At 31.6% G+C, this 24,593-nt stretch overlaps 1 protein-coding gene and 1 non-coding gene across 2 annotated transcripts; one reads left to right on the top strand and one right to left on the bottom strand.

The window, feature by feature from the left end:
* The first annotated feature begins 416 nt into the window (after positions 1-416).
* Positions 417-523, top strand: LOC112739163 (small nucleolar RNA R71). The gene has a single exon (XR_003170101.1). It is a non-coding gene; the product is annotated as a small nucleolar RNA R71 (small nucleolar RNA).
* Positions 524-21,758: 21,235 nt separating this feature from the next.
* On the bottom strand, positions 21,759-22,232 carry LOC112738112 (uncharacterized). Its single transcript, XM_025788405.3, has one exon. The coding sequence runs from the start codon at positions 22,230-22,232 to the stop codon at positions 21,759-21,761; it is 474 nt and encodes a 157-aa protein (XP_025644190.1).
* Between the last annotated feature and the right edge of the window lie 2,361 nt (positions 22,233-24,593).

Below are 24,593 nucleotides of genomic sequence, written 5' to 3'. Positions count from 1 at the left end.
GATTATAGGTGTTTCCATAGGGTTCACCCATGTAATTCACCTCTGCTATTGCAGGGTTCTCGGGATCATAAGCTTCTTCTTCAGAAGATGCCTCTTTAGTACTGTTGGATGATTCCTTCAATCCATTCAGACTCTGAGAGATCATATTGACTTACTGAGTCAATATTTTATTCTGAGCCAATATGACATTCAGAGTATCAATTTCAAGAACTCCCTTCTTTTGAGGCATCCCATTACTCACAGGATTCCTTTCAGAAGTGTACATGAACTAGTTATTTGCAACCATGTCAATGAGTTCTTGAGCTTCTGCAGGCGTTTTCTTTAGGTGAATGGATCCACCTACAGAATGGTCCAATGACATCTTTGATAATTCAGATAGACCATCATAGAATATATCCAGGATGGTCCATTCTGAAAGCATGTCAGAAGGACACTTTTTGGTCAGTTTCTTGTATCTCTCCCAAGCTTCATAGAGGGATTCACCTTCCTTTTGTCTGAAGGTTTGAACATCCAATCTAATCTTGCTAAGCTTTTGAGGAGGAAAGAACTTGGCTAAGAAAGCCGTGACCAGCTTATCCCAAGAGTTCAGGCTATCTTTAGGTTGAGAGTCCAACCATATTCTAGCTCTGTCTCTTACAGCAAATGGGAAAAGCATGAGCCTGTAGACCTCGGGATCAACCCCATTGGTCTTCACAGTATCACAGATTTGCAAGAATTCAGTTAAAAACTAAAAAGGATCTTCGGATGGAAGTCCATAGAACTTGCAATTCTGTTGCATCAGAGAAACTAATTGAGGTTTCAGCTCAAAATTGTTTGCTCCAATGGCAGGGATTGAGATGCTTCTTCCATGTAAATTGGAATTAGGTGCAGTAAAGTCACCAAGCATCTTCTTTGCATTGTTATTATTTTCGGCCATTCCTCCTTCTTTTTCAAAAATTTCTGTCAGATTTTCTCCAGAGAGTTGTGCTTTAGCTTCCCTTAGCTTCCTCTTCAGAGTCCTTTCAGGTTCAGGATCGGCTTCAACAAGAATGTTCTTATCCTTGTTCCTGCTCATATGAAAAAGAAGAGAACAAAAAAGAAAATATGGAATCCTCTATGTCACAGTATAGAGATTCCTTTATGTGAGTAGAAGAATAGAAGAGTAGAATGGAGAAGAGAGAAGATGAAGAATTCGAATATTAATTAAAATAAAAAAATAATTTTTTTGTTTTTAAATTAAAATCAAAGTTATAATTCAAAAATTAAAAAGAAAAATGAAATTAAATTAAATTAAATTTAAAACAACTAGTTAATTTAAAAAGAAATTTTGAAAAAGAGGAAGGTGATTTTCGAAAATTAGAAAGAGAATCAGTTACGTAGTTTTGAAACAAAAAGATAGGATTAGTTTGAAAAAGATTTGAAAATCAATTTTAAAAAGATAAGAAGTTAGAAAAGAAGTTAGGAAAGATTTTGAAATTGAATTTTTTTTAAAAGATGTGATTGAAATTTATTTTGAAAAAGATTTGAAAAAGAAATTTAAAAAGATTTGATTTTTGAAATCAAAGTTGATTACTTGACTAACAAGAAACTAAAAAGATATGATTCTAGAGTTTAAAGATTGAACCTTTCTTACTAGGCAAGTAACAAATTTAAAAATTTTGAATCAATCACATTAATTGTTAGCATTAATTTCGAAAATATGAAATAAAAATAAGAAAAAGATTTTGAAAATAATTTTGAAAGGTTCGAAATTATGAAAGGAAAAAAATTGAAAAAAAATTTGATTTTTGAAAAAGATTTGAAAAAGATAAAATTTTTAAATTGAAAATTTGATTTGACTCATAAGAAACAACTAGATTTTAAAAATTTTTGAAAAAAGTCAACTCAAATTTTCGAATTTGATGAGAAGAAAAAGGGAAAGATATTTTTTTATTTTTGAATTTTTAATGATGAAAGAGAAAAACATCAAAAAGACTCAAAACATGAAAATTATGAATCACAACAAGAAAAATATGCAAGAACACTTTGAATGCAAAGATGAACACCAAAAACACTTTGAAGATCATGATGAACATCTAGTATGTATTTTTGAAAAATTTTCGATAAAAGAAAACATGCAAGACACCAAACTTAGAAATTTTTAATATTTAGACACTAAGAAATTAAAAATGCATATGAAAAACAAGAAAAGACACAAAACAAGAAAATATGAAGATCAAACAAGAAGACTTGTCAAGAACAACTTGAAGATCATGAAGAACACATGCATGAGTTTTCGAAAAATGCACAAATTTTAAAAACATGCAATTGACACCAAACTTAAAAATTGACTCAAGACTCAAACAAGCAACACAAAAATATTTTTGATTTTATGATTTTATAATTTTTTTTGGATTTTCGAAAATTAATTGGAAGAAGAAAAATAAGGATTTCAAAATTTTTAATAAGAATTCCAGGAATCTGCAATGTTAGTCTAAAGCTCTAGTCCAGGAATTAGACATGGCTTACTAGCCAGCCAAGCTTTCAGTGAAAGCTCCGGTCCAAAACACTAGACATGGACAATGGCCAGCCAAGCTTCAGCAGATATTGCCTACCTCCCATGTATACAACAACTATGTGTGTAACTGTCAAATGGGTGAAGATCAACAAGCTCTTGTGATGATAAGTTGAAACCCTGGTCCAAAGGATTAGACATGGCTTACAGCCAGCCAGGATTCAACAAATCATCATGAAACACTAGAATTCATTCTTAAAAATTCTGAAGAAAAATATATTTTCGAAAATATTTTTTTTTAAATTAAGACTAATAAAAACAAAAAGGTTAAAATTAAAATAAAATTACCTAATCTGAGCAACAAGATGAACCGTCACTACGCCCAGCACTCGCGAGTTTGAAGCTCGTCGCAGCCATCCCTTCCCAGATCCTACTCGGAATACCACAGACAAGGTTTAGACTTTTCGAATATCAAGAATGGCCGTCCATGGATTCTAACTTATACCACGAAGATTCTGATTAAGGAATCCCAGAGATACTCATTCAATCTAAGGTAGAACTGAAGTGGTTGTCAGGCACGTGTTCATAGGTTGGGAATGATGATGATTGTCACGATCATCACATTCATATTGAAGTGCGAATGAATATCTTAGAATCGGAATAAGCTTGAATTGAATAGAAAAACAATAGTACTTTGTATTAATTTGTGAGGAACAGCAGAGCTCCACACCTTAATCTATGGTGTGTAGAAACTCTACCGTTGAAAATACATAAGTGATGAAGGTTCAGGCATGGCCGAATGGCCAGCCCCCAAACGTGATCAAAGGATCAAAAGATGTTCCAAAAGATGATCCAAAGATGTAAATACAATAGTAAAAAGTCCTATTTATACTAAACTAGTTACGAGGGTTTACAGAAATGAGTAAATGATGCATAAATCCACTTCCGGAGCCCGCTTGGTGTGTGCTTGGGCTGAGCATTGAGATTTACACGTGTAGAGGCTTCTCTTGGAGTTGAACGCCAGTTTGTAACCTGTTTCTGGCGTTTAACTCCACTTTGCAACCTGTTTCTGGCGTTTAACTCCAGAATGCAGCATGGAACTGGCGTTGAACGCCAGTTTGCGTCGTCTAAACCCGGGAAAAGTATGCAATATTATATATTGCTGGAAAGCCCTGGATGTCTACTTTCCAACGCAATTGAGAGCGCGCCATTTGGAGTTCTGTAGCTCTAGAAAATCTACTTTGAGTGCAGGGAGGTCAGAATCCAGCAGCATCTACAGTCCTTCTTCAACCTCTGAATCTGATTTTTGCTCAAGTCTCTCAATTTCAGCCAGAAAATACCTGAAATCACAGAAAAACACACAAACTCATATTAAAGTCTAGAAATGTAATTTTTATTTAAAAACTAATAAAAATATACTAAAAACTAACTAAATCATACTAAAAACTATGTAAAAATAATGCCAAAAAGCGTATAAATTATCCGCTCATCAGTGGTACACACGTCGGCGCTAGAAGTTTGTCATCCAAAATACTCCGAGTAGGATTCTTTTGGCCAACACTGCAGAAAGACAGCATTGAAAGAATCAAAATATGTACAAACTGCCAAAAGCATGGACCACTCATACACTTACCCGTCAAGGTCCTGCACAATTTCGAGGTAACTTAGCCATTCAATCAATGGGGACTAGATATACTCGGCTCCTTCCCATTAGCACCTGGACAGGTAAAATTTTTAATCGTCGCCATTGATTACTTTTCCAAATGGATAGAAGCTTAACCCTTGGCAAAAATTACATCTCAGCATATGATTTCTTTTGTGTGGAAGCATATTATCTGTCGATTCGGCATACCTCGGCACATTATCACTAATAATGGTCGCCAATTTGCTGATAACAAATTCACCTCTTTTTTTTTTTGCAGAATTTAAGAATCAAACAACATTTTTCGTCGGTAGAACATCCACAAACAAACGGCTTGGCAGAAGCCGCCAAAAAATTCATCTTACACACTTTGCGAAAAAAGCTCGATGATGCTAAGCGGCTTTGGTCGGAATTAATTCCATAAGTAATTTGGGGATACAACACTACTGTGCATTCAACAACAAAAGAAACACCATTTCACTTAGTATATGGTTCTGAAGCAATGATACCTGTAGAAATCTCTCAATCCTCACTCAGAACTCAACTTGCTGATCTTGAGAATCATGATGATGCTCGAAGACAAGATCTAGACACAATTGAAGAAATCCGACTCTTGACAGAAATTCGCCACCGAGCTATGCAGTAGCATATAGCTCGGCGACATGACAAACAACTTCAACCAATATCATTTCACGTCAATGACTTGGTGCTAAGGAAAACAGAACAAGCTAGAAGACCCCCAGCCCATGGCAAATTAGCAGCAAACTGGGAAGGTCCTTTCTGAGTTATTGAAGTACTCAACAACGGGGCCTACCGATTACAATCATTAGATGGTAATACTCTGCCAAATACCTGGAATGTCTCATCCTTAAAGTTATATTACAGTTAAAAGTCAGGGCCAGGCAAGTACTCTTTTTCCTACTCACAAGATTTTTCCCAAAAAGGATTTTGCTTGGAGAGGTTTTAACGAGGCTTGCCTACTTGCACCTTTGTAATCAAAGGTCTATGAATACATGTACAATACTATATTTTTCATTTACTCTATCTTGTTGTAATATTTTTTCATTCTTGCTCTGACCTCTATTCAATCATAGTATACGGATCTCAAATATTATATTCAAAATTCCGATCTAAGCTAAACAATCCTATCTTCTCAATTATATCTTTTTAAGATATAACCATCAAACAACTATTGACTAAGGTCAAGCAAACACAAATACCATAAAACATATTACTATCAAACAAATGATGCAAACGCCTTTACCAATTAAACAGAAATCAAAGGCTATTCTGACATACACATCTAAACATTCATACTGTTTTTAGATGTCCAAATAATATAAAGTTCAAGAAAAGCTCAATAAAGAGCAAACCAAATCCTAAACAAAACACAAAACGTTCGCAAAACACACAAGTCCCATTACAATTTAACTATTCGACATTCTCATCCTCCTTTTCAGCTACACCATCATCCTCCAACATGGTTCCATCTCGAACTATCTTTCCTAGATCCATCTGAGAAAAATCAAACTCAGGAGCCAGAAACTTTGCTTGCAATAAAGCCCGTTCAAAAACCTTCAACAAACAAATCTAGGATCTCTACCTGCTTATTTTTCTCCATCTCTTTCAACTTTGCCGTCACCTCAATCATCTGAGCACTCATGGTGGAAAGGTCGGTCTCTTTTTTCTTAAAATCCTCTATCTCCTTTGCATAATTTTCTTTCATCAGCTTCAACTCCTTCTCGCTCTCAGACAATTTTATTTCCAATTCGGCTACTTTGGCATTCCTTAAAGCCAATTCCACTTTTAAATTAGGATTTTGCTTCTGCCTAGCAAGCTTGCGATGCTTATTTTCGTGGCTACGCTCTAAGCTCACCAACCAAAAACCAAGCACCTTGCACAGCCAAACAAAAGTCATTAACAATATATATATATATATATATATATATATATATATATATATATATATATATATATATATATAACTGCGTATATTGATCAATGGCGATGTCTCCAACCTCGTTCGCCAAAGACACATCTGTCGACGACTGACAAACTTTGTCGGCAGTGATCATATAAGGAAAATTCTTACCCCATAGCGACGAGCCTTCACTCTGGTCGGCAACTTCATGCAATTTCTTTTGATTCTCAAAAAAAGCATGAATTTCTTCAATCAGAACCTCATCCATATCTTCCTCAGAACCCTCCGACAGATCCACCACATCAGTTTTTCTCTTTTCAAAATTACCTTTTTCCTTTTCGGCTTGGGCTGATTCACCTCGCCAGCACCAAAAGCTTTATCCGCTTTGGACGTCAACCCCTCCTTCTCGAGGTTTTTACTTTTAACTCGGGCTCTTAGGGTGGCAGCAGATACCCCGGGATATTTTTCCCCTGAAACAAAATCAAATCAAACAGTCAAGCGCATATCCAAATTTTGAAAACACCACAATATTTCAGAAACTTACCTAAATAGTCTATCACTGCTTGTCTATTCTCATCCCATTGCAGTAGATCAAACACCGAGATTAATTCTTTTTGGTCGACAACTTTGACCAAGTACTCAATAATACATTCATTTCTTGGATTTATCCCTTCAAACCCAAGAATATTCTGCGGTTTCGAGCACCACCACAAAGAAAATTTTTCTCCTAAATCCTTATCTAAATAGAACAGGAAGTCGTCCTCAACACTTCTAACCTTTAGATACATTTTCTTAAAGTCCTTAAATAAGGACTTATACAACTTAAAAATAGCAAAATCTGGAGAACTATTTAGGTTAATCCATCCCCCTTTCCATACACCTTTAGCGTGGAACATGGAGAAGAAAAGCTCCAATGAAGGTTTCTCTTCCAGATAATCCATCAACACTTCAAAGCTTCCCAATAAGTCCCATCCATTAGGATAAAGCTGAGAGGGGGGCACAATTCAACTGCCTCAACACTTGATACTGAGATTCTGAAAATGGAAGCTTTACCCTCAGTTCCTCCAAGACACGGCCATGCATGAAGAAAAATTCAAAATCCTCTCCTCTATGATACACGCAGTCAACACTAGAACACGGTAACAACTCAACACGAACCTCAGAACCTACCTTCACTATCTTCTTCACATCTATCTCTCTCACAGCTTCCACATCTGTGAACAAAGATGTACGCATTTTAGCATCTTCACTAACCAATCATATGACCAGTCAACTTTTTTCTTCTTCTCTTTTTCTTTCTCAAAACCCATATTCATCAACAAAATTCAAAAGTTGCAGAAAAAATACACAGAAAGAAGAAAGCTAGCACGTACCTCTTTTACTCATCTCTTTCCCAGCAACCTTCAAAAGCATTTCCTAACCCAAATGAAATAATGATTTGGGAAAAACTATTTGAATTCCAATGCAGTTAAGCAAAAATAATCGGTTAAGTTCCACCACACCCATTCCATCAATCAAATCAACCGTTCAGATGCATTGAAAAAGAAAAACTCTTTAATGCCATCATTACTTATCTCTCTCTCTTCATTTAAAACTGTAACTTTTCCAAAGCAACCATTTAATATTATTTTTAATAAAGTATGTTGAACTGGGAGCTCCATAACTATCCTATTTGCCGAGTTATAGCTCATCAAAAGCTCAAACTACTTCATTAAAAATATCGTCAGACTAAACTTGGGGGCTATGATATAACTGCTACAATCCGAAGATACAATCCAAAGATATAACTCGGCGCTGTACTTTACAGATCGGCTTAATGAGCCATAACTCGTCCTAACGGCACAATTTATAACAAAACACCTAGCCGAGTATTATAACGGTTGAATGCAATATGATTACCTTTTAATATGTATAATCATGACCAATGAAACGCAAAAAACACCTCTTCCTATATAAAGAAGATAAAGTATTTTCTCTAGATGGATTGAATTTCGAATACTAATTTAAGCATCGGAGTGCCTTTGCAGGTACTCACTCCACGGTGAGTGCCAATTGTTCTTGTTGAGATTAGCCAGTGTATAGCTCGTCCGCCGATAAATGACTTCAAGCTTTTCATCGAGATGAGTTATACGTCGGCAAAGAGAGAACAAGGGGTGAGTAACTACAAAAGACACTCCGACGCTCAAGTCAGTAAGTGTTTAAGAGGTATAAGAATTCTATGATTATAGAATGTTAAACGTGAAATAGAACTTATCACGTGTGTATCCTTATAATAATTCTATGAATATAGAATGTAAGACATGAAATAGAATTTATCATGTGTTTTGTTTATAATAATTCTATGAATATAGAATATAAGACATGAAAATAGAACTTATCATAAAACTTATCATATGTTTTGTTTATAATAATTTTATGAATATAGAATATAAGACATAAAAATAAAATTTATCATATATTGTGTGTGTTGAGATATAAAAATATAATTGGTGTCTTTTATAGACATAGAATTGATTAATAGAGTTGATGGTATGACCCTTAGTAAGTCAGAATAATGGTCATTAAGATGAAAATGATGGTCATTAAGTTAATAATAAAAGTGTCAGTTACAAGCAAAGAATGAATGATAATTTAGGTCGAATTATAATACATCATAAACAATAACCGAGTTATAAAGCAATGGATGAATAAGTATTGAGAATGACATAATTATTTTCACAAATAATAATTTTGGTAGTTCACTTATTATTATTACTACTCTAAAATCTTATCTCTTATATATAAACATGATACATCCCACATCCACCCTTAAGAATAGCATCACTATCGCGAGTGACCACTACACCGTTCTTACTCTCAAACGCTTTCGATGGATAGACAATCAGCATCAAAAGGTTTCCATTTTTTCTTTCTCTAAATGCTACAATCCCAGCCAGAGAGAGAGGACCATAACCATTAGTGTTTGTACCTACTATTTGGCTAGCCAGTAATTATGGCCTCACCTAGACATTTCTTGATCACACATATTACATCTATATCCTAAATCAACATATAACTTCCCCTTAATTATTTGCCCAACGGTTTTCATGTTTTTTGACCTTTAAATTTATCATTCTACCCTCAAATCATTATTCATTCGTTATTTCCTTAATAATAAGGGAATGGCAGCCCTGAGCTGAGTTTTGACTTAAGCTCATAGGTCTGTTGTACGAAGTAACTGAATTATAAACTTATATTCAATCAACGAGTCACCAATCTAGTCATGATTAACTATAATTATTTAAATCTAACATGAATTAAAATAATATCTTAATCATTTTTTTTATTAAATACAGTTCTAATCCGATATACTTGGGAAGCAAAAAGATTCTAGTGAAATTCAAGGCTAATACCAAATTCATAAGTTATAACTCATAGGTCTAGTTTGGGTAAACAACTTAACTAAGTTCTTTTTGAAAAAATAATTTAAACAATAAATGATTATATTAAAAGTAGTTTATAAATTAGTTATTTTGTATTTAGATTTTTAGTTCTAAAAGTACTTATTTTATAAAAATGTGATAAAAATTAGTAGTATTATGAGAGAAGTCATTTTTTTTAACTTCTCTATAAATTTTTAAATATTTTCTTAGAAAGCCGTAATTTGGTTTTAAAAATTGCACCCGACATTAATATTATTACTTTTCATAAATCAAAAGCTAAAAAAAAGTGACTTTTGAAACTTGCCAAACAGATCCATAGTCTATTAGACTGAACAAGATATAATATTAAAAACACAAAAAATATAAATATAAAAATTAGTGTTTTTATATTTTATTTTGTGATAAATTAAATATAAAAAAATAAAATATAATAATAATAAATATAATTATAAAAAATAAATAAAATAATAAAAAATAAAAAAATAAGTTATATTTTAATCAATATTTTTGTGTCTTTTCTCTTAAAAAATATAAAATATACTAATTTAATATTTCAGAATGTAATATTTGTATTTATATTTTATTTGTCAAATATAATTTTGTGTCTCTGTATTTATTTTTATTTCAATAACTCGTGCCTATAAAGAAACTCAGTTTTATAACTTTTTGTAGGCTTATAATTCGATTTATGAACTAATAAATAAGCTTATGAAAGCCTAAACCATTTTTTTTTTTAATAAATGGTTAAGTCGAATTAAGCCTAATATCGGTGGAGCCATGAATTCCTCTACCGGATATCCGGCATTTCCACCCTAGCTACTCAACAAAATACATATGAACAAATATAGACACTAGTTAAGGATATATATAGGGTAACCATTTCATCTCTTTTTGCCTTTAAGCATGCTTCACATCTCAGCTTGCTATAGCACCTATTTTCTCTAACTTACGCCAATCGCTTTTCTCATCACAATCTTTTTTTTTTTTTTTTCACGGAGAACGCAAGAAGTTATCGAGTACGTTTGAGGTCAAAACAAACTTGCCATACAAGTTGATTTAATTTGGTAAGCTTAGTGATATACTGATATTGTTTAATTTTGAAACATATGGTTGCCGAGATGATTTTTTATCCATCCCTCAAATTATAATTAATTGATTAGTACAATTAATTTTTTGTAATTAATTTGATATGTTTGATATATTTAGGATAGATATTAATTTTATCTAAAATATTAGAGACAAAATTAAAAACGTTTATAGATAATTTTGATATAAATCGAAAATATTAATAATAAAATTGAATTAATTAAAAATATTAAAAATAAAATTAAATATTTAAAATATTTAAAAAATATCGTAAATATGAGAGAAAAAAACATACTTTATTAATAAACACATACCTAACTAACTAGAGGGCTATGACGCGACTACAACGTTAGGGTAACATCCTATTCAGTTTCTTGAAGAAAGAACCGGCTGATATTTTGTTATATTGATCAATCCAAAGCATCTAATATTAGCCTTAAAGTTAAACTAAGCCATCTTAGTCATTTTGGTATTTTTAGATAGATTAAGGCCTTGATGGAAATAGATACAGCTAATTTTTGCGGCACCTTGCATCCAGCTATATGGTGGATTGAAAAGTGACGGACTGCTAGTGAAGCTAAAACTAATACATTGATTTATTGTTTTTTTTTTTTTAAATAAAACAAAAGAGAGGGACATAACCTAATCTTTCCCCCTAGTCTTTTGATAGTGATATTGATATAAAATCAGATAACGAAATGATCGATAGTGTAGTGATTGCGATTAAGGACGTTGAAAACAAAAACGGTTGAAGAATCAAACAATCATTTTAATTATACTAAATTCGAAAATTTTCTTTTGGCGATGGGATGAATTGAAATAAAATAAATAATAAAAGAATTAGGCCGTAGGAGGAAAGAAAATGCATAAATAATTAAATATATAACAATATTAATTTTAGGTTGAACTTTTCTGGATATATACAAGAATATTAGACACTTTAAAATATGCGAATCCTTGTGTAATAATGGAGATTATTTGCGCAACCTATCTATTCATATATATTTAAAGGAATCCTTGTGTAATAATGGAGATTATTTGCGCAACCTATCTATTCATATATATTTAAAGATAACATTAATTATACTTTTGAAAGACTAATATCCATACGAAGAACACTAGAAAATTATTAGAATTTATTATTTTTAATTATTAGTTAGTTATTAATGTTTATTATAAAAAAAATATTGAATATCATTAAATTTATAGTCAAAAAAATAAATAAAATTCGATGATAATTTAATTATAATTGAATTTACTGTCAAAATAATCAGACGTTATAAACATCGCCGATAAATATTTACCGACAAAATTTTTTTATCTGATGATAATTATCGTTGGAATTTGCAACAATTATCAGTTCAAAAAACTAATTTGTTACCAGCAAATTTTTTCGACGGTATTGTTGGCGCCAAAAAATGTTGTTTCGCACACTATTGCCGTTGGATTATTCCTACGGTAATATAATTCCGACGGTAATGTTAATTTTTTTAATTTGAAATAAATGATCAATTTTAAATTTAAATTTTTTTTCAAACAATTAGTAGTCCATTCATAAATAATGAAAAACTTTTATTTGAAATAAATAATACAATGTTCAAATAAATTAAAACTCAAGTACATCAAATAAATACAATGAAACAATAAAAGGAAAAATTAATAACTACAGATCCAGGTAGTCATCGTCGTCGTCGGTCCTGTGGTCCTGAGTTGACGGTGCATAAGGCGGGGATGTCCGTCTACCACCAGCAGGACTACTGCCACCAGCAGCACCACCAACGGTGCTGCCACCAGCAAGGTCGATGCCAGCGGCGCGCATCTGGACCCGTTACACCTCCATCTGAGTCTCCATACACTGCATCCGCTCCAGCGACTCCCTCCACTCCAACTTGATCTCATCTGTAGATGTCACGCAGTTGAGGATTTTCTGATACCTCTTCCGATAATCGTTAAGCTTCTGAGCTTGCTGCTGAAGGCTGCATTGGAGCTCCTGCACCTGCAGCCTCAAATCTATGCCTTCCTCGGACTCAACGGCTCGACTGGTGGCGGAGCTTGATGACCCTATCCCGTATACACAATTCTTGTACGGCGCTGAGGTAGTTCGTACCAAACCGCATCGGGATCGACGAATGCAGGTGCAAAGCCATCGGTAGCGTCCTCCCCACCTTGCCAAGACTGCTAAGTCGCGGTCTCTAGTCTGTGTGTAGGACTCCTGTGTAATTGACATAAGTTATTGTGATTAGTACGAAAGATATACAGTTGATTTCTAATAATTTTATAGCAGAACATAATCAGATTTATATTTACTCACATAATGGTCCTGAGGCTGTTGATCAATAAATGTCTCTTTGTTCTCCTTCAGTATGTGAGTGTACTTGAACGTCTCTCCCAATATTGCCTCGCAATCCAATGACTTCGACTACACATGTTGTATTGAACAATATGATTATGATACCTAGAAATGATATATAGAAGAATATAACTAAGTTATTAACAAAATTAAAGTCACTTTACATACCAGCCTGGCCTTCGTCTTCATGAAGGTTGCTGAGCTGCCAGCATACTTGAATGACCTAGTCGAGGCCCTGTTAGCTCTGTTGGTGAGACGTCAATACCCAAACCCTCATCGGTCTCCCAATGAACAAACAGATCCTTCTTTATGTCAGGTTGGAGCCACTACGTCCGATGGTCCCGTCCCTGGCGAACATTATCCAACATCTGCTGGAGCCGCCGACCCATTCTATGGTCGAATATCTTTCAGATGGTCAGATCGTGCTCAGCATCCCACCTAAAATGCAGTTGCAACAAAGAAACTTTAAAATTAGTTAAGCAAGATATAAGATATAAACTAGCTAAAAAGGTTTGAACATAAAAAAAATATTAATTACCGCCCATTTCTGAAACCATCACTCCTTGGTCTCAGCGGGGATCTTCATATAACTGGGCCAAGGGTGGTCGTACATCAGCTTAATAACATTAGTCATCTCCTGAGTACACGCGTTGTTGTTCGGTGCAAACCTAACAACTCACAAACAAAAATCAACCTAAATCCATTATACAAGAATCAATTTGATACTTACTATGTGCCGCCATCAGGCCAAATCTTCAATTGTATGATGAGAGATGGTGGTGGGACATTAGCTGCTGCCTCACTGCCATGGCTGGACTCTGGGCCCACGGCATCCGTCGCTGAAGGCAGTGTCAACGTGGATGCGGGTTGCTGAGTGGTAGGAGGCGGCATCGTCGCCATAGACGGAGGCACGTAGTTGGGGTTAAGGACCTTGATGAACGGCTAGTCTACTAAACCCGCAACCTGTGGTGTTATCAGGGTGGTTGAAGTAGAGGGAGAGGAGTCAAAAGTCCCAGGCGTACCAGAAGAAACCCTCCCTCTACCCCGACCACGGCTATGACCATGACTAGTAGCCTGATCCGCAGCACCTCTACCTGTCGACATGTCTGCAAATATCAAATTATCAAACAATCTCATCAATAATTTCTCAACAAAATAGTTATCAACGCATCAATTAACATAATTAGGAAATTCCAAACACTTCAATAATTCAAAACCTAATGTGTATTGAATCTAACCTAACTTAATCAACTTAAATCTACTAAGATTAGAAAATTAAACTGAACTAACTTTGAAACTGATTGAAAATAAAAGTTGAAATTCTAATCAAATCCTAAACTAAATTAAACTAAAATTAAACAAATCAAATTTTATAGGGTTAAAGTGTATAAACTTGCAATATTAGGTAAGAAACCTCAAACATTCAAAATTCAAAAATATCGGTTAATGAAAAAATAAATCAAATTCTATCAATGCAAATAGTTAAATAAGAGGAGAAAAATCAATGATTTCAAGGGATTAACCAAAATTTTCAATAAAAAGGTTTATGAGACATATTTACAAACATTTGGCACGTAAAGTCGTAAACAATATAATTTAGCATTAACAAGTAATCTATGCAACACTAATTCACAAAATTCAACATTAATGACACCAAAAAAAAGTTAGTAGCATTAATCATAAATTCATTAGACAGCAATCTAATTAATTTAAAATAGCAAAACAATAAACATCAATTGACACAGTGAATGAGCAGAATCAAACAATTAACCAAATAAACTCAGCAGCAATTTCTCTATTAATTCAATCAGTAAATTCAGAATAGTTCCAGATACTTTCAGCAACAATTTAGAACCTATAAATCTAAATTAAACTATCCTAACCACCTAAATCCACTTAAACAGAAAATTAAACTAACTAAAATAATTAAACCAATCTAATGAACGAAATTTAACTAATAGGATTTGAAAAAAAATAGAGTTCAAACAAAAAATCTTGAATGCAGGGTACAGAAAGAAACGAAGAAGGAGGGAGGAAGGCGACAACACTATGTTATTGCCAGCGCTACTGCCGAAGTAAGGAGTTAGACTACAGTTTCCTTGTTCTGCTTGGTCCTGACTCAGAGAGGAGAGGGCGACCTAGAAGCTATGGGATGAGAAGGGTGAAAGGAGAAGGAGGAAAGGACCGCAGCAGCGCTGAGAGGGAGGGGAAGAAGGAGAAGAAGGAGGCGTCGGTGGTGGCGGTTGACGGCGACGGTGGTGGTCTCGGTAGCGGCGGCAGAGGACAGTGACGGCAGCAGGAACGAGAGAGAGAGAGAGAGAGAGAGAGAGAGAGAGAGAGAGAGAGAGAGAGGATGGTGGTGAGGATTCGAATGAGGGGAAATGGGTTCGTGATTTGAATTTACACCACTTTTACCATCGGATTTACTGTCGAAATTTTTCGGCAGTAAACCATTGCGGGTCACCAAAACGCATCGTTTCACTAAATTGAGTTATCCTCAGATTAATATGACGGTAAACTGATGATAAAGGACGCGCTAATTTAATTTATTTTCCCTCTCAAACTTACTGACGAATTTAATGTCAGAAAACAGAATCCGCCGGTAATTAAGAAACCTTACGAATTCAATGTAGTTACGGTAATTCTGACGGTAAATTCATCGTTACTTTGTGATGCTAAATTTGACGGTACTCAACGTTTTTCTTGTAGTGGTTTAAAAGTATAGAATAAAGTATGTTGTTGGATTACTAGATTAAATAAACTAAACTAAAAAAATTGAGTTAATTAATGGCTAAGTGATGATAAAAAATAATAAATTTTGATAGCTCCATAATATTTTTCTATCAATGTCAATATTTTCTGTTATGCACTTAATTAGACTAAACCTAACTATATACCATACATATACATGATAATAAAATAAACAGTTTTGTTAGAGAATTAATTAAGAGTATAATCAACTAGAACCAATTAGTTAAAAAAATAGGTCAGTTATAAAAAAAATTAATTTTTTAAATTTTAAAATTAAAAATAAAAAAAAGTTGATTTAAGTTAGTTTATATTGTAGTTTGCTTTCTAGACTTTTTCTAAAATAAAATAAAGGGCAAATCACAATAATAAGTTAAGGGGAGCAAAATTTTACACGAATCAGCCAAAACAAAAACTGCTTTATGAATCCACCAATGCACGTTTATATGTAGTTCGAACCAGCTAAATTCGAACTCAATTTCTACATAATTCGAACCAGCTGGGTTCGAATTATACACAAACACACGTACACACTAATTCGAACCAGGTGGGTTTGAATTATACACAAACACACGCACACACTAATTCAAAACAGTTGGGTTTGAATTACACACACATTAATTCCTACATCCACGCACGCGTTTTCAAGTAATTCGAATGTGACTGATTCGAATTATTCATGATATAATTCGAATTATGCTGTTAAAAAATTGATAATTTATTAAAAAAAATTATTAAAAAATTTATTAAAAAATTAATAATTAAAAAATTAAAAAAATATATATTTTATTTCATACATTAAAAAAAGCTAACAAAATATTTAATTACGAGACTTCTTTAAAATATTTGTGATCTATCAATTCGAATTCCATATTATACTCTTTTGTCCATTTTTAATAGTTCATGAATATTTTTTAATAAATTATTTTAATAAATTTATTTAAATTATACTACAAAAAATATTTTATCCTATGCAAAATAATTTTAAAAAAATAGCTTAAAAAATGTTAGGAGTACTATAAAAATTTGTAATGTTCTAACAACTTAGGTAAATACATGCATGTACTCAAATTTTAAATAAAATACTCTGCATAGTCAATAATAATTTAGAAATGAAAGAAAATATTTTATTCTATACAAAATAATTAAAAAATATATTTTATTCTAATACAAAATAATTTTAAAAAAAATGGCTTAAAAGATGTTATGAGTACTATAAAAGTTTGTAATATTCTAGTGATTTAGGTAAATATATAATAAAAATATTTTTTCTTTAATTTCTAAATTATTATTGACTATGTAAAGTATTTTTTTAATGTCCTAAGTCATTAGGATATTACAAATTTTGATAGTACTCCTAAATTATATGGTGATTCGAATTATACTCTACATAAAAATTTGTAATATCCTAATGAATTAGGACATTAAAGAAATACTCTACATAGTGAATAATAATTTAGAAATTAAAGAAAAAATATTCTTATCATGTATTTACCTAAATCACTAGAATATTACAAACTTTTATAGTACCCATAACATCTTTTAAGCCATTATTTTAAAATTATTTTGTATTAGAATAAAATATTTTTTTAGGTATTTTGTATGGAATAAAATATTTTCTTTCATTTCTAAATTATTATTGACTATGTAGAGTATTTTATTTAGAATTTGAGTACATGCATATATTTACCTAAGTTATTAGAATATTACAAATTTTTATAGTACTGCTAACAGTAGCCATTTTTTTAAATTGTTTTGCATAGGATAAAATATTTTTTGTAGTATAATTTAAATAAATTTATTTAAAAAATTTATTAAAAAATATTCATGAACTATTAAAAATGGACAAAAAGTATTGTATGGAATTCGAATTAATAGATCACAAATATTTTAAAGAAGTCTCTTAATTAAATATTTTGTTAGCTTTTTTTTAATGTATGAAATAAAATATATATTTTTTTAATTTTTAAATTATTAATTTTTTAACAGCATAATTCGAATTATACCATGAATAATTCGAATCAGTCAAATTCGAATTACTTGAATCGTGCGTGGGTGTAGGAATTACTGTGTGTGTAATTCGAACCCAACTGGTTCGAATTAGTGTGTGCGGGTGGCAACACTACCCGAACCTGCGGGTACCCACCCCGCCCCTACCCGCTCGGGGCGGGTTTTAACGGGGCGGGTTCTTGGACGGGGCGGGTAGGGGCGGGTTTAAACCCGCCCCTACCCGCCCCGGTATATATAATATATATATAAATATATATATTTTTAATATATAATATATGTTACATATATAAATAATTAGTAAAATGATTAATAATATTATATCATATATAAATTTTTACTTTAATTTATGTTATGTATGTAAATGGTGGTTATATAATTTTTAAAATTTTATTTTATTTGTTGAATTTAATAATTATAGGGGCGGGTAGGGGCGGGGCGGGTATCCGCAGGGGCGGGTTAGGATTTTACATTTTACTACCCGCGGGTAGGGCGGGGCGGGTTTCATGCGGGTTTTTTGTAGGGCGGGGCGGGGTCGGGTAGAGCAAAAACCCGCCCCGTTGCCACCCCTATGTGTGCGTGTGTTTGTGTATAATTCGAACCCAACTGGTTCGAATTATGTAAAAATGGAGTTTGAATTTAGCTGGTTCGAACTACATATAAACATGCATTGGTAGATTCATGAAGCAGTTTTCGTTTCGGCTGATTCGTGTAAAATTTTGCTCCCCTTGGTTTATTACTGTGATTTGCCCTAAAATAAAGATATATAAAGTCTATAGTTAGCTGCGACCCCATATATGTCAACCTCTCGAAAGGTGAAGGAGTTGCCCTACGATTGTACATGTATGTATATAGGAAATAGTAGTAATACTACAATGGTCCAGAACGCACGTGAAAATCACCAGCTGGTGCAGCTATATGCATATGCTCATTATTCAGGACCATTCCTATTCGTTAATTTGTATTTACTGTCTTAAATATTCGTGGTCCTCAAACTTTAATTCTAATAACCGTGTGATTGGATTTCTATATCTTTCTGCTTCAAATGCAGGACCAATGCATGCATCACCACTCACGCGCACTCACCCTGCATCAGTGCATCTCACTTTGGGTTATATTATACTCATATTGCCTAAATACCTAACAATTTCATCGACACATGGGTAAACCCTTATTCCTTGCAAACATCAGGTTTCTGCCATATAAAGTAGCTTAGGCCTTCATTATTGTTTAGTGTCAACACCTTTTATTGGCTTGACCAAGTTTTTCTTTTTACTATTTTTTTTCATTAAGAAAACCTATAACTAATTAAGAATAGTTAAAGAAAATTACACAAAAATGAAAACTTTGATTTTGCATAAAAAAAAAGTGTAAAATCAAAGAAGGTAACTGATTTTCTTTAAATAGTAAATAATGTACACAAATAGAATTATGTTAGTAATTAAGGTGAAGGATCTATATATATGTACGGGAAAAACAAGTTTAAGAGAGTATATATGTCTATTTTAATAAAATAATTATATATTAAATGTTTAAAAATAGGAGACCATCATCAATGCAATTGATGAGTGGTTGATATTTCGCAATTCTTTCAATATTAGGGTAGTGATAATGTAATATTGAATGTAAATAGAAAGAAGAGAGAGATGTGAGAGTGGAAACATGACAAATTGATGAAGTGTGACAACTACTGAGAATGAATGAGAAGGTTTGGGACGTAATGTAGCTTTCAAGGATGTGACTAACAATGATTGGTTCATTTTAAGAGATAGATAGCTGGTGGAGAGGTTTGGCGGCTTAAGCAACTATACATGTTTGCATTAAGCAGGCCCAAAAACACCGTTGTAATATGATGATTTTCGTTTGCTTTATTATAATTGATTTTATTAGCCTTATATATATATCACAGCTAAAATGATATATGCTGAATTATTAGTCATTACACATTCAATTATATATTCTTATCCTAAAAATAATATATGTACACAAAAATTAGTCATAGGTATAAATATATATTATTTAATTTATTTTTAATATATTTTTTTAGTAAAATTATATAGTTAGTAAATATTATTATCATTCGTCAATATTTAATTAATAATAATTTATATTTATATTTATTAAAATTTTATACACATAAATCAATATAGTTTGTACACATATATTTTAAAATTTATACATATAAATTAATAAATTTTTTTTTGTTAAAAATAATTTAGTGTTTATACAAATACAGACTTAGTGGCGTGTATATATGACACATTTGCATGTACATAGAATAGCTTAGCAGTAAAGAGAAGGTTTAAAAGAAATACTTATATTTGCGTATTGTGTTTTTGATGATTGATCAAGAGTTTTACAGGTAGATGAGTAGATATATGAAAAGGGCAAGACAAGCATGGTGGTAAGCATGAGTAGCATGACAGAGAGATGCATTAGCTCGTGTGGTCATGTATACGTAGGTATATATTTAGAGATGAGGACGACATAGACATTATTAGAAAAGAATTTGAAGATGGCAACTTGTCATCTTTAATTTGTACTCTATCCTAACACTTTCTACTCGCTCCGATCGACCACCGGACCTTTCTATTTCTTGGACCACCACTTACTTGCATTGCAACTTCTTCTTCAATAATCATTTACACCAATCTTCTTTCACTCGGGGAACCCTTCCCTTCAATATTAAAACAAAACAACTCTGCTTCATACACTCATCAACTCATTTTAATTATTTTGATCGATAACAGTTAAACTTAGCTAACGCTATACTCATGGACCTGGACCAGAATGGGATCGGACGACATTTAATCATTATGTTGATCCATTCAATTCGTGACCACTGTAATTATTAGTATTATTATTACATTTTAAGTTGTACGAAAATCTATTAGAAAAGAAGAATGAGAAATATAAATGCATGTTAATCGGATGGGAATCAAGAGTCGGTCCGGTCAATTCAGAATCGGTCACCAAACTTCTTCCATGTATGATAAAACTGGTTAGTAATGAACCGGTTAAAAACTAAAATAATCAGTCAAAAACTTGATTAGTCTATTAGTTTGATTTTTTAACAATTAATCGGTTTAAAATAAATATAAAAGATTATTTTTTATATTCTATTCAATTCTAGTTAAATTTTGGTTGAACTTTCAATTTTTAAAATTTTAGTTCTATTATAATTCAACCTTATTTAGGTAGCTTAGCTAGCTCGCTCTTCAATGAAGCAGCCATGAAAGAGTGGTGCGGTAAATTTATTTGTGAATTCATTCATGAAATGCAACTATATGATGATTGGCGGGTCACTGGGATTCCTTAACTTATTGGCTTGAATGAGATGGGATCCACTTCTCATTTATATATATTTTTTTGTCAGATGAATGAGACAATTTTTAATTTTAGGTATTTCAACAATTTTTAATTTTAGGTATTTTAAATGGATCGGACAACTATCAATTTTAAATACACAGTATATTCACACACTCTTCATATATTTATCAAAATTTTTTTTTTTTTCGATTGCAATTGATAAAATTTGAACTCGAAATATTTGAGGTGAGAAGGGAGAGATATAGGATACGAGCTAAGAGCCTAAGACTAATTGGCTCACTTCTCATATCTGAAAACCCTAGCACGTTTCTTCGGACCCCACTTACGTTTCATCATCTAGTGCTATGCAATCATGAGCCCAAATGGAAAATGGGCTCCATGTCTAGAACTCTCCATTTTAAATACACATGGGCTTTGGACCCTCAGAAGTATCACCCTTACATCCTCTGCACATCTTACTCTTGCCTGGTCGCTTTGTTTTTGTTTTTGTTGAGTTGTCTTGGGTTCTCAACTTTCAGGCCTAGATCTGAACTAGTAGCTTATTTTGGTCCAAAATGTACAATGCATTGAAAATGGAAGCCCAACAAACCATGGGGCACCAACTTTTAATTTAGTGTTGGGGTTCCATTGGCCCATGAACATATTAACGCATAATTTTTCTTTTGGTAATCACACAAACAAAAAGAGAAAAAGATTGCAATGTAAATATGTAACTGGTTCCCGATGCAGAAGAAAGTGATGATTGATCCCGAGTTACAGAGAAGGTGAGCGTGAAAAGCTTAAGGAAGTTGGTTGGGCTTATTAGAGTTAACAATGCATGGTGGTGAATTAACATGCGAAGCAAAGAAGTCTGTGTAAATTTCCATGAAGAACTTGTCGACAATTTCAATATAGAAGGGGCATTTAAGGCGAGAATAGTAATGGAGAACCTCTTCAATGTCCAACACATGTTCCACACGATCCTTCGTCTCCAACATCTCCAACTCCCTCAGCTTCTTCTCCAACATACCCTCATTGTTGTGTTGCTTCTGATGAGATGATGACAAAGGCTGCTTCTTCTTGAGCTTACTGGGGGCCAATGAATCGCAATGGCGGGTGAAGTCACTGTCATAATTGACAGTAGAAAAGGAAAATTCAGTATTGCGGGTGCGGGGTGGCGGATTCTTGGGAAGTTTTTGATAGCCTGGACAGAAGAAGAAAGACTTGAAGTTCCTCAGAGCCTTTTGGAACAATTCCTTCGTTTGCGCCACCATTATTATTGCTGTTGGGTGACAATTATAGATAGTGTTGCAGTGAAGAACAGAACGTAGTTGGATATGATCTGAATTCTGATGATCAGTGAAAGGTTTTTCTTTTCTTTATAGAAAATGAGACACAAGATAAAAGCAGCATTGTAGCCACCAAAGATTCTCTACTTTTGTTTTCTTTATGCTTCTGTGGGAGGCGGACCCCATGGCTAATATAGTATTGTGACTTTGTTCCCCCATTAACGACTTTGATTGATGCCGGTGGAGGGAGTAATTGGCATATGTGGCCTTTATGGTTTTTTTTTTTTTTTTTTTTTTTTGGTTTGGGGGGGAGCGGGATCAGTGCTGTGCTGCTTCAATATTTTTAGGATAATTTATGCTGATAAATGGAATTTAAAATGTAGATGTTCTACATCATACGTCTTGTCTTGTTCTATATATTTGTATATGAATCGAATTAAATTGATTCGATTTACGTTAATATATAAGCAGTATACATAATTGAGATAACATTTTCCTCTCTTATATTTATAAAATATATATTCTTTTTTCTTATAACTTTTAAAAAACCTCCTCTTTAATCCATTTTAAATTTTTTGTATTAACTAATGTTAACTTTATTATTTTTTAAGAAAAAAATAAATTATTTTTTACAAAAGAATCCTTTAGCAAAAATTTTATTTTTTTCATTAAATTTTGCTTATCAAAATATCTTTTAATAAATTATTTTTTATTGATTAAATTATATTTTTACTAAAATATTTTTAGAAAAATTTAATAATTAAATTATTTTTTACTAAGATACCTTTCAATAATTTTTTAATTATTAAATTATGATTTTACCAAAATTTTTGTTAATAATTTTTTTTATATTTTATTATTAATTTTTCGATATCAATATATATTATTTTAATATTAAAAAAATCTTAATAAAATTATTTTTCAATATCAATATATATTAATTGTTATACATATTAACAATGGTAAGATTTTTTTATATAATATTTAAATAATATACATTGATATCGAAAAATTAATAGTAAACTATAAAAAATTGTTAATAAAAATTTTGGTAAAATCATAATTTAATAATTAAAAAATTATTGAAGGGTCTCTTAGAAAAAAATAATTTAATTATTAAATTTTTTTAAAAAATATTTTGATAAAAATATAATTTAATCAATAAAAAATTAATTTATTAAAAAGTATTTTGGTAAGCAAAATTTAATGACAAAAAAATAAAATTTTTGCTAAAGGATATTTTTGTAAAAAATAATTTATTTTTTTTTGAAAAATAGATAAAGTTAACATTAGTTAACACAAAAAATTTAAAATAGATTAAAGAGGAGCTTTTTTAAAAGTGATAAGGGAGGAGAATGTACATTTTATAAATAGAGGAGAGGGGAGTGTCATTTTAGCATTTCGTAGGGAAGGGGAGTGAAATTTTCTCTACATAATTTGATTTATTATGTGTATTTTATACAAATAGTTGATTCAATTTACTATTAATATAGTATATATACAATAAATTGAATCAGCCTAATTTGATTTACTATTTATATAGATTATTCGTATTTTTTACTTTTAAGTTAATGACTTTAAAAATAAATATCAATAAAAAATACATTTCATTTAAATTTAAATAAAATATCAAAAAATCAAAATAAACAAGAATAGAAATTTAACTTTTGTGTTTTAGTTCAAATTTTAAAAAATTTACATTTTTACAAACTTATGAATTTAAAACAGATCAATAAACATGTTATTATAAAATATAGCCCTCCAACGTGATATAAGAATTAAAACTAGGATTTTTTTCAAGTAACAAATAGTTATACAATATAAAAAGATCAACTATATTTATACAATATGTAATTTGAAAAATAATTAAAATATTATATCAATTAAATTATCATTTAATTTGTGAAATTAAGTATAAAACAAACGCTTTGATGATGTTACTTCTAAATCAAATTTGAATTTTTAAGAGCAATATCATCAAAATGTAAGTTTTACACTTAATTTCATAAGTTAAATGATAATTTAATTGATATAATATTTTAATTATTTCTTAAATTACATATTATATAAATATAGTTGATCTTTTTATATTGTATAACTATTTATCATTTTTTACTTTCGAAAAATCCAAGTTCTAATTCTTATGCAACTTTATAATAACTTTTTCAATATCAAAAGTCTTTATACTGATTTTTTAGATACTAACGAGTCAAAAGATGATTTTTAATGAACTTTTAAAAATTATTTATTGTTCCATTTTAAATTTAGAAATTTGTAAAAATATAAATTTTTCTGAACTAAAACACAAAAGTTAAATTTCTATTCTTATTCGTTTTGATTTTTTTA

This window comes from Arachis hypogaea, chromosome 13 (genome assembly GCF_003086295.3).
Source record: "Arachis hypogaea cultivar Tifrunner chromosome 13, arahy.Tifrunner.gnm2.J5K5, whole genome shotgun sequence".
Lineage (NCBI taxonomy): Eukaryota > Viridiplantae > Streptophyta > Magnoliopsida > Fabales > Fabaceae > Arachis > Arachis hypogaea.
Note: the sequence above shows the minus strand (reverse complement) of the source record. Positions and strands in the feature narration are given on the sequence as shown.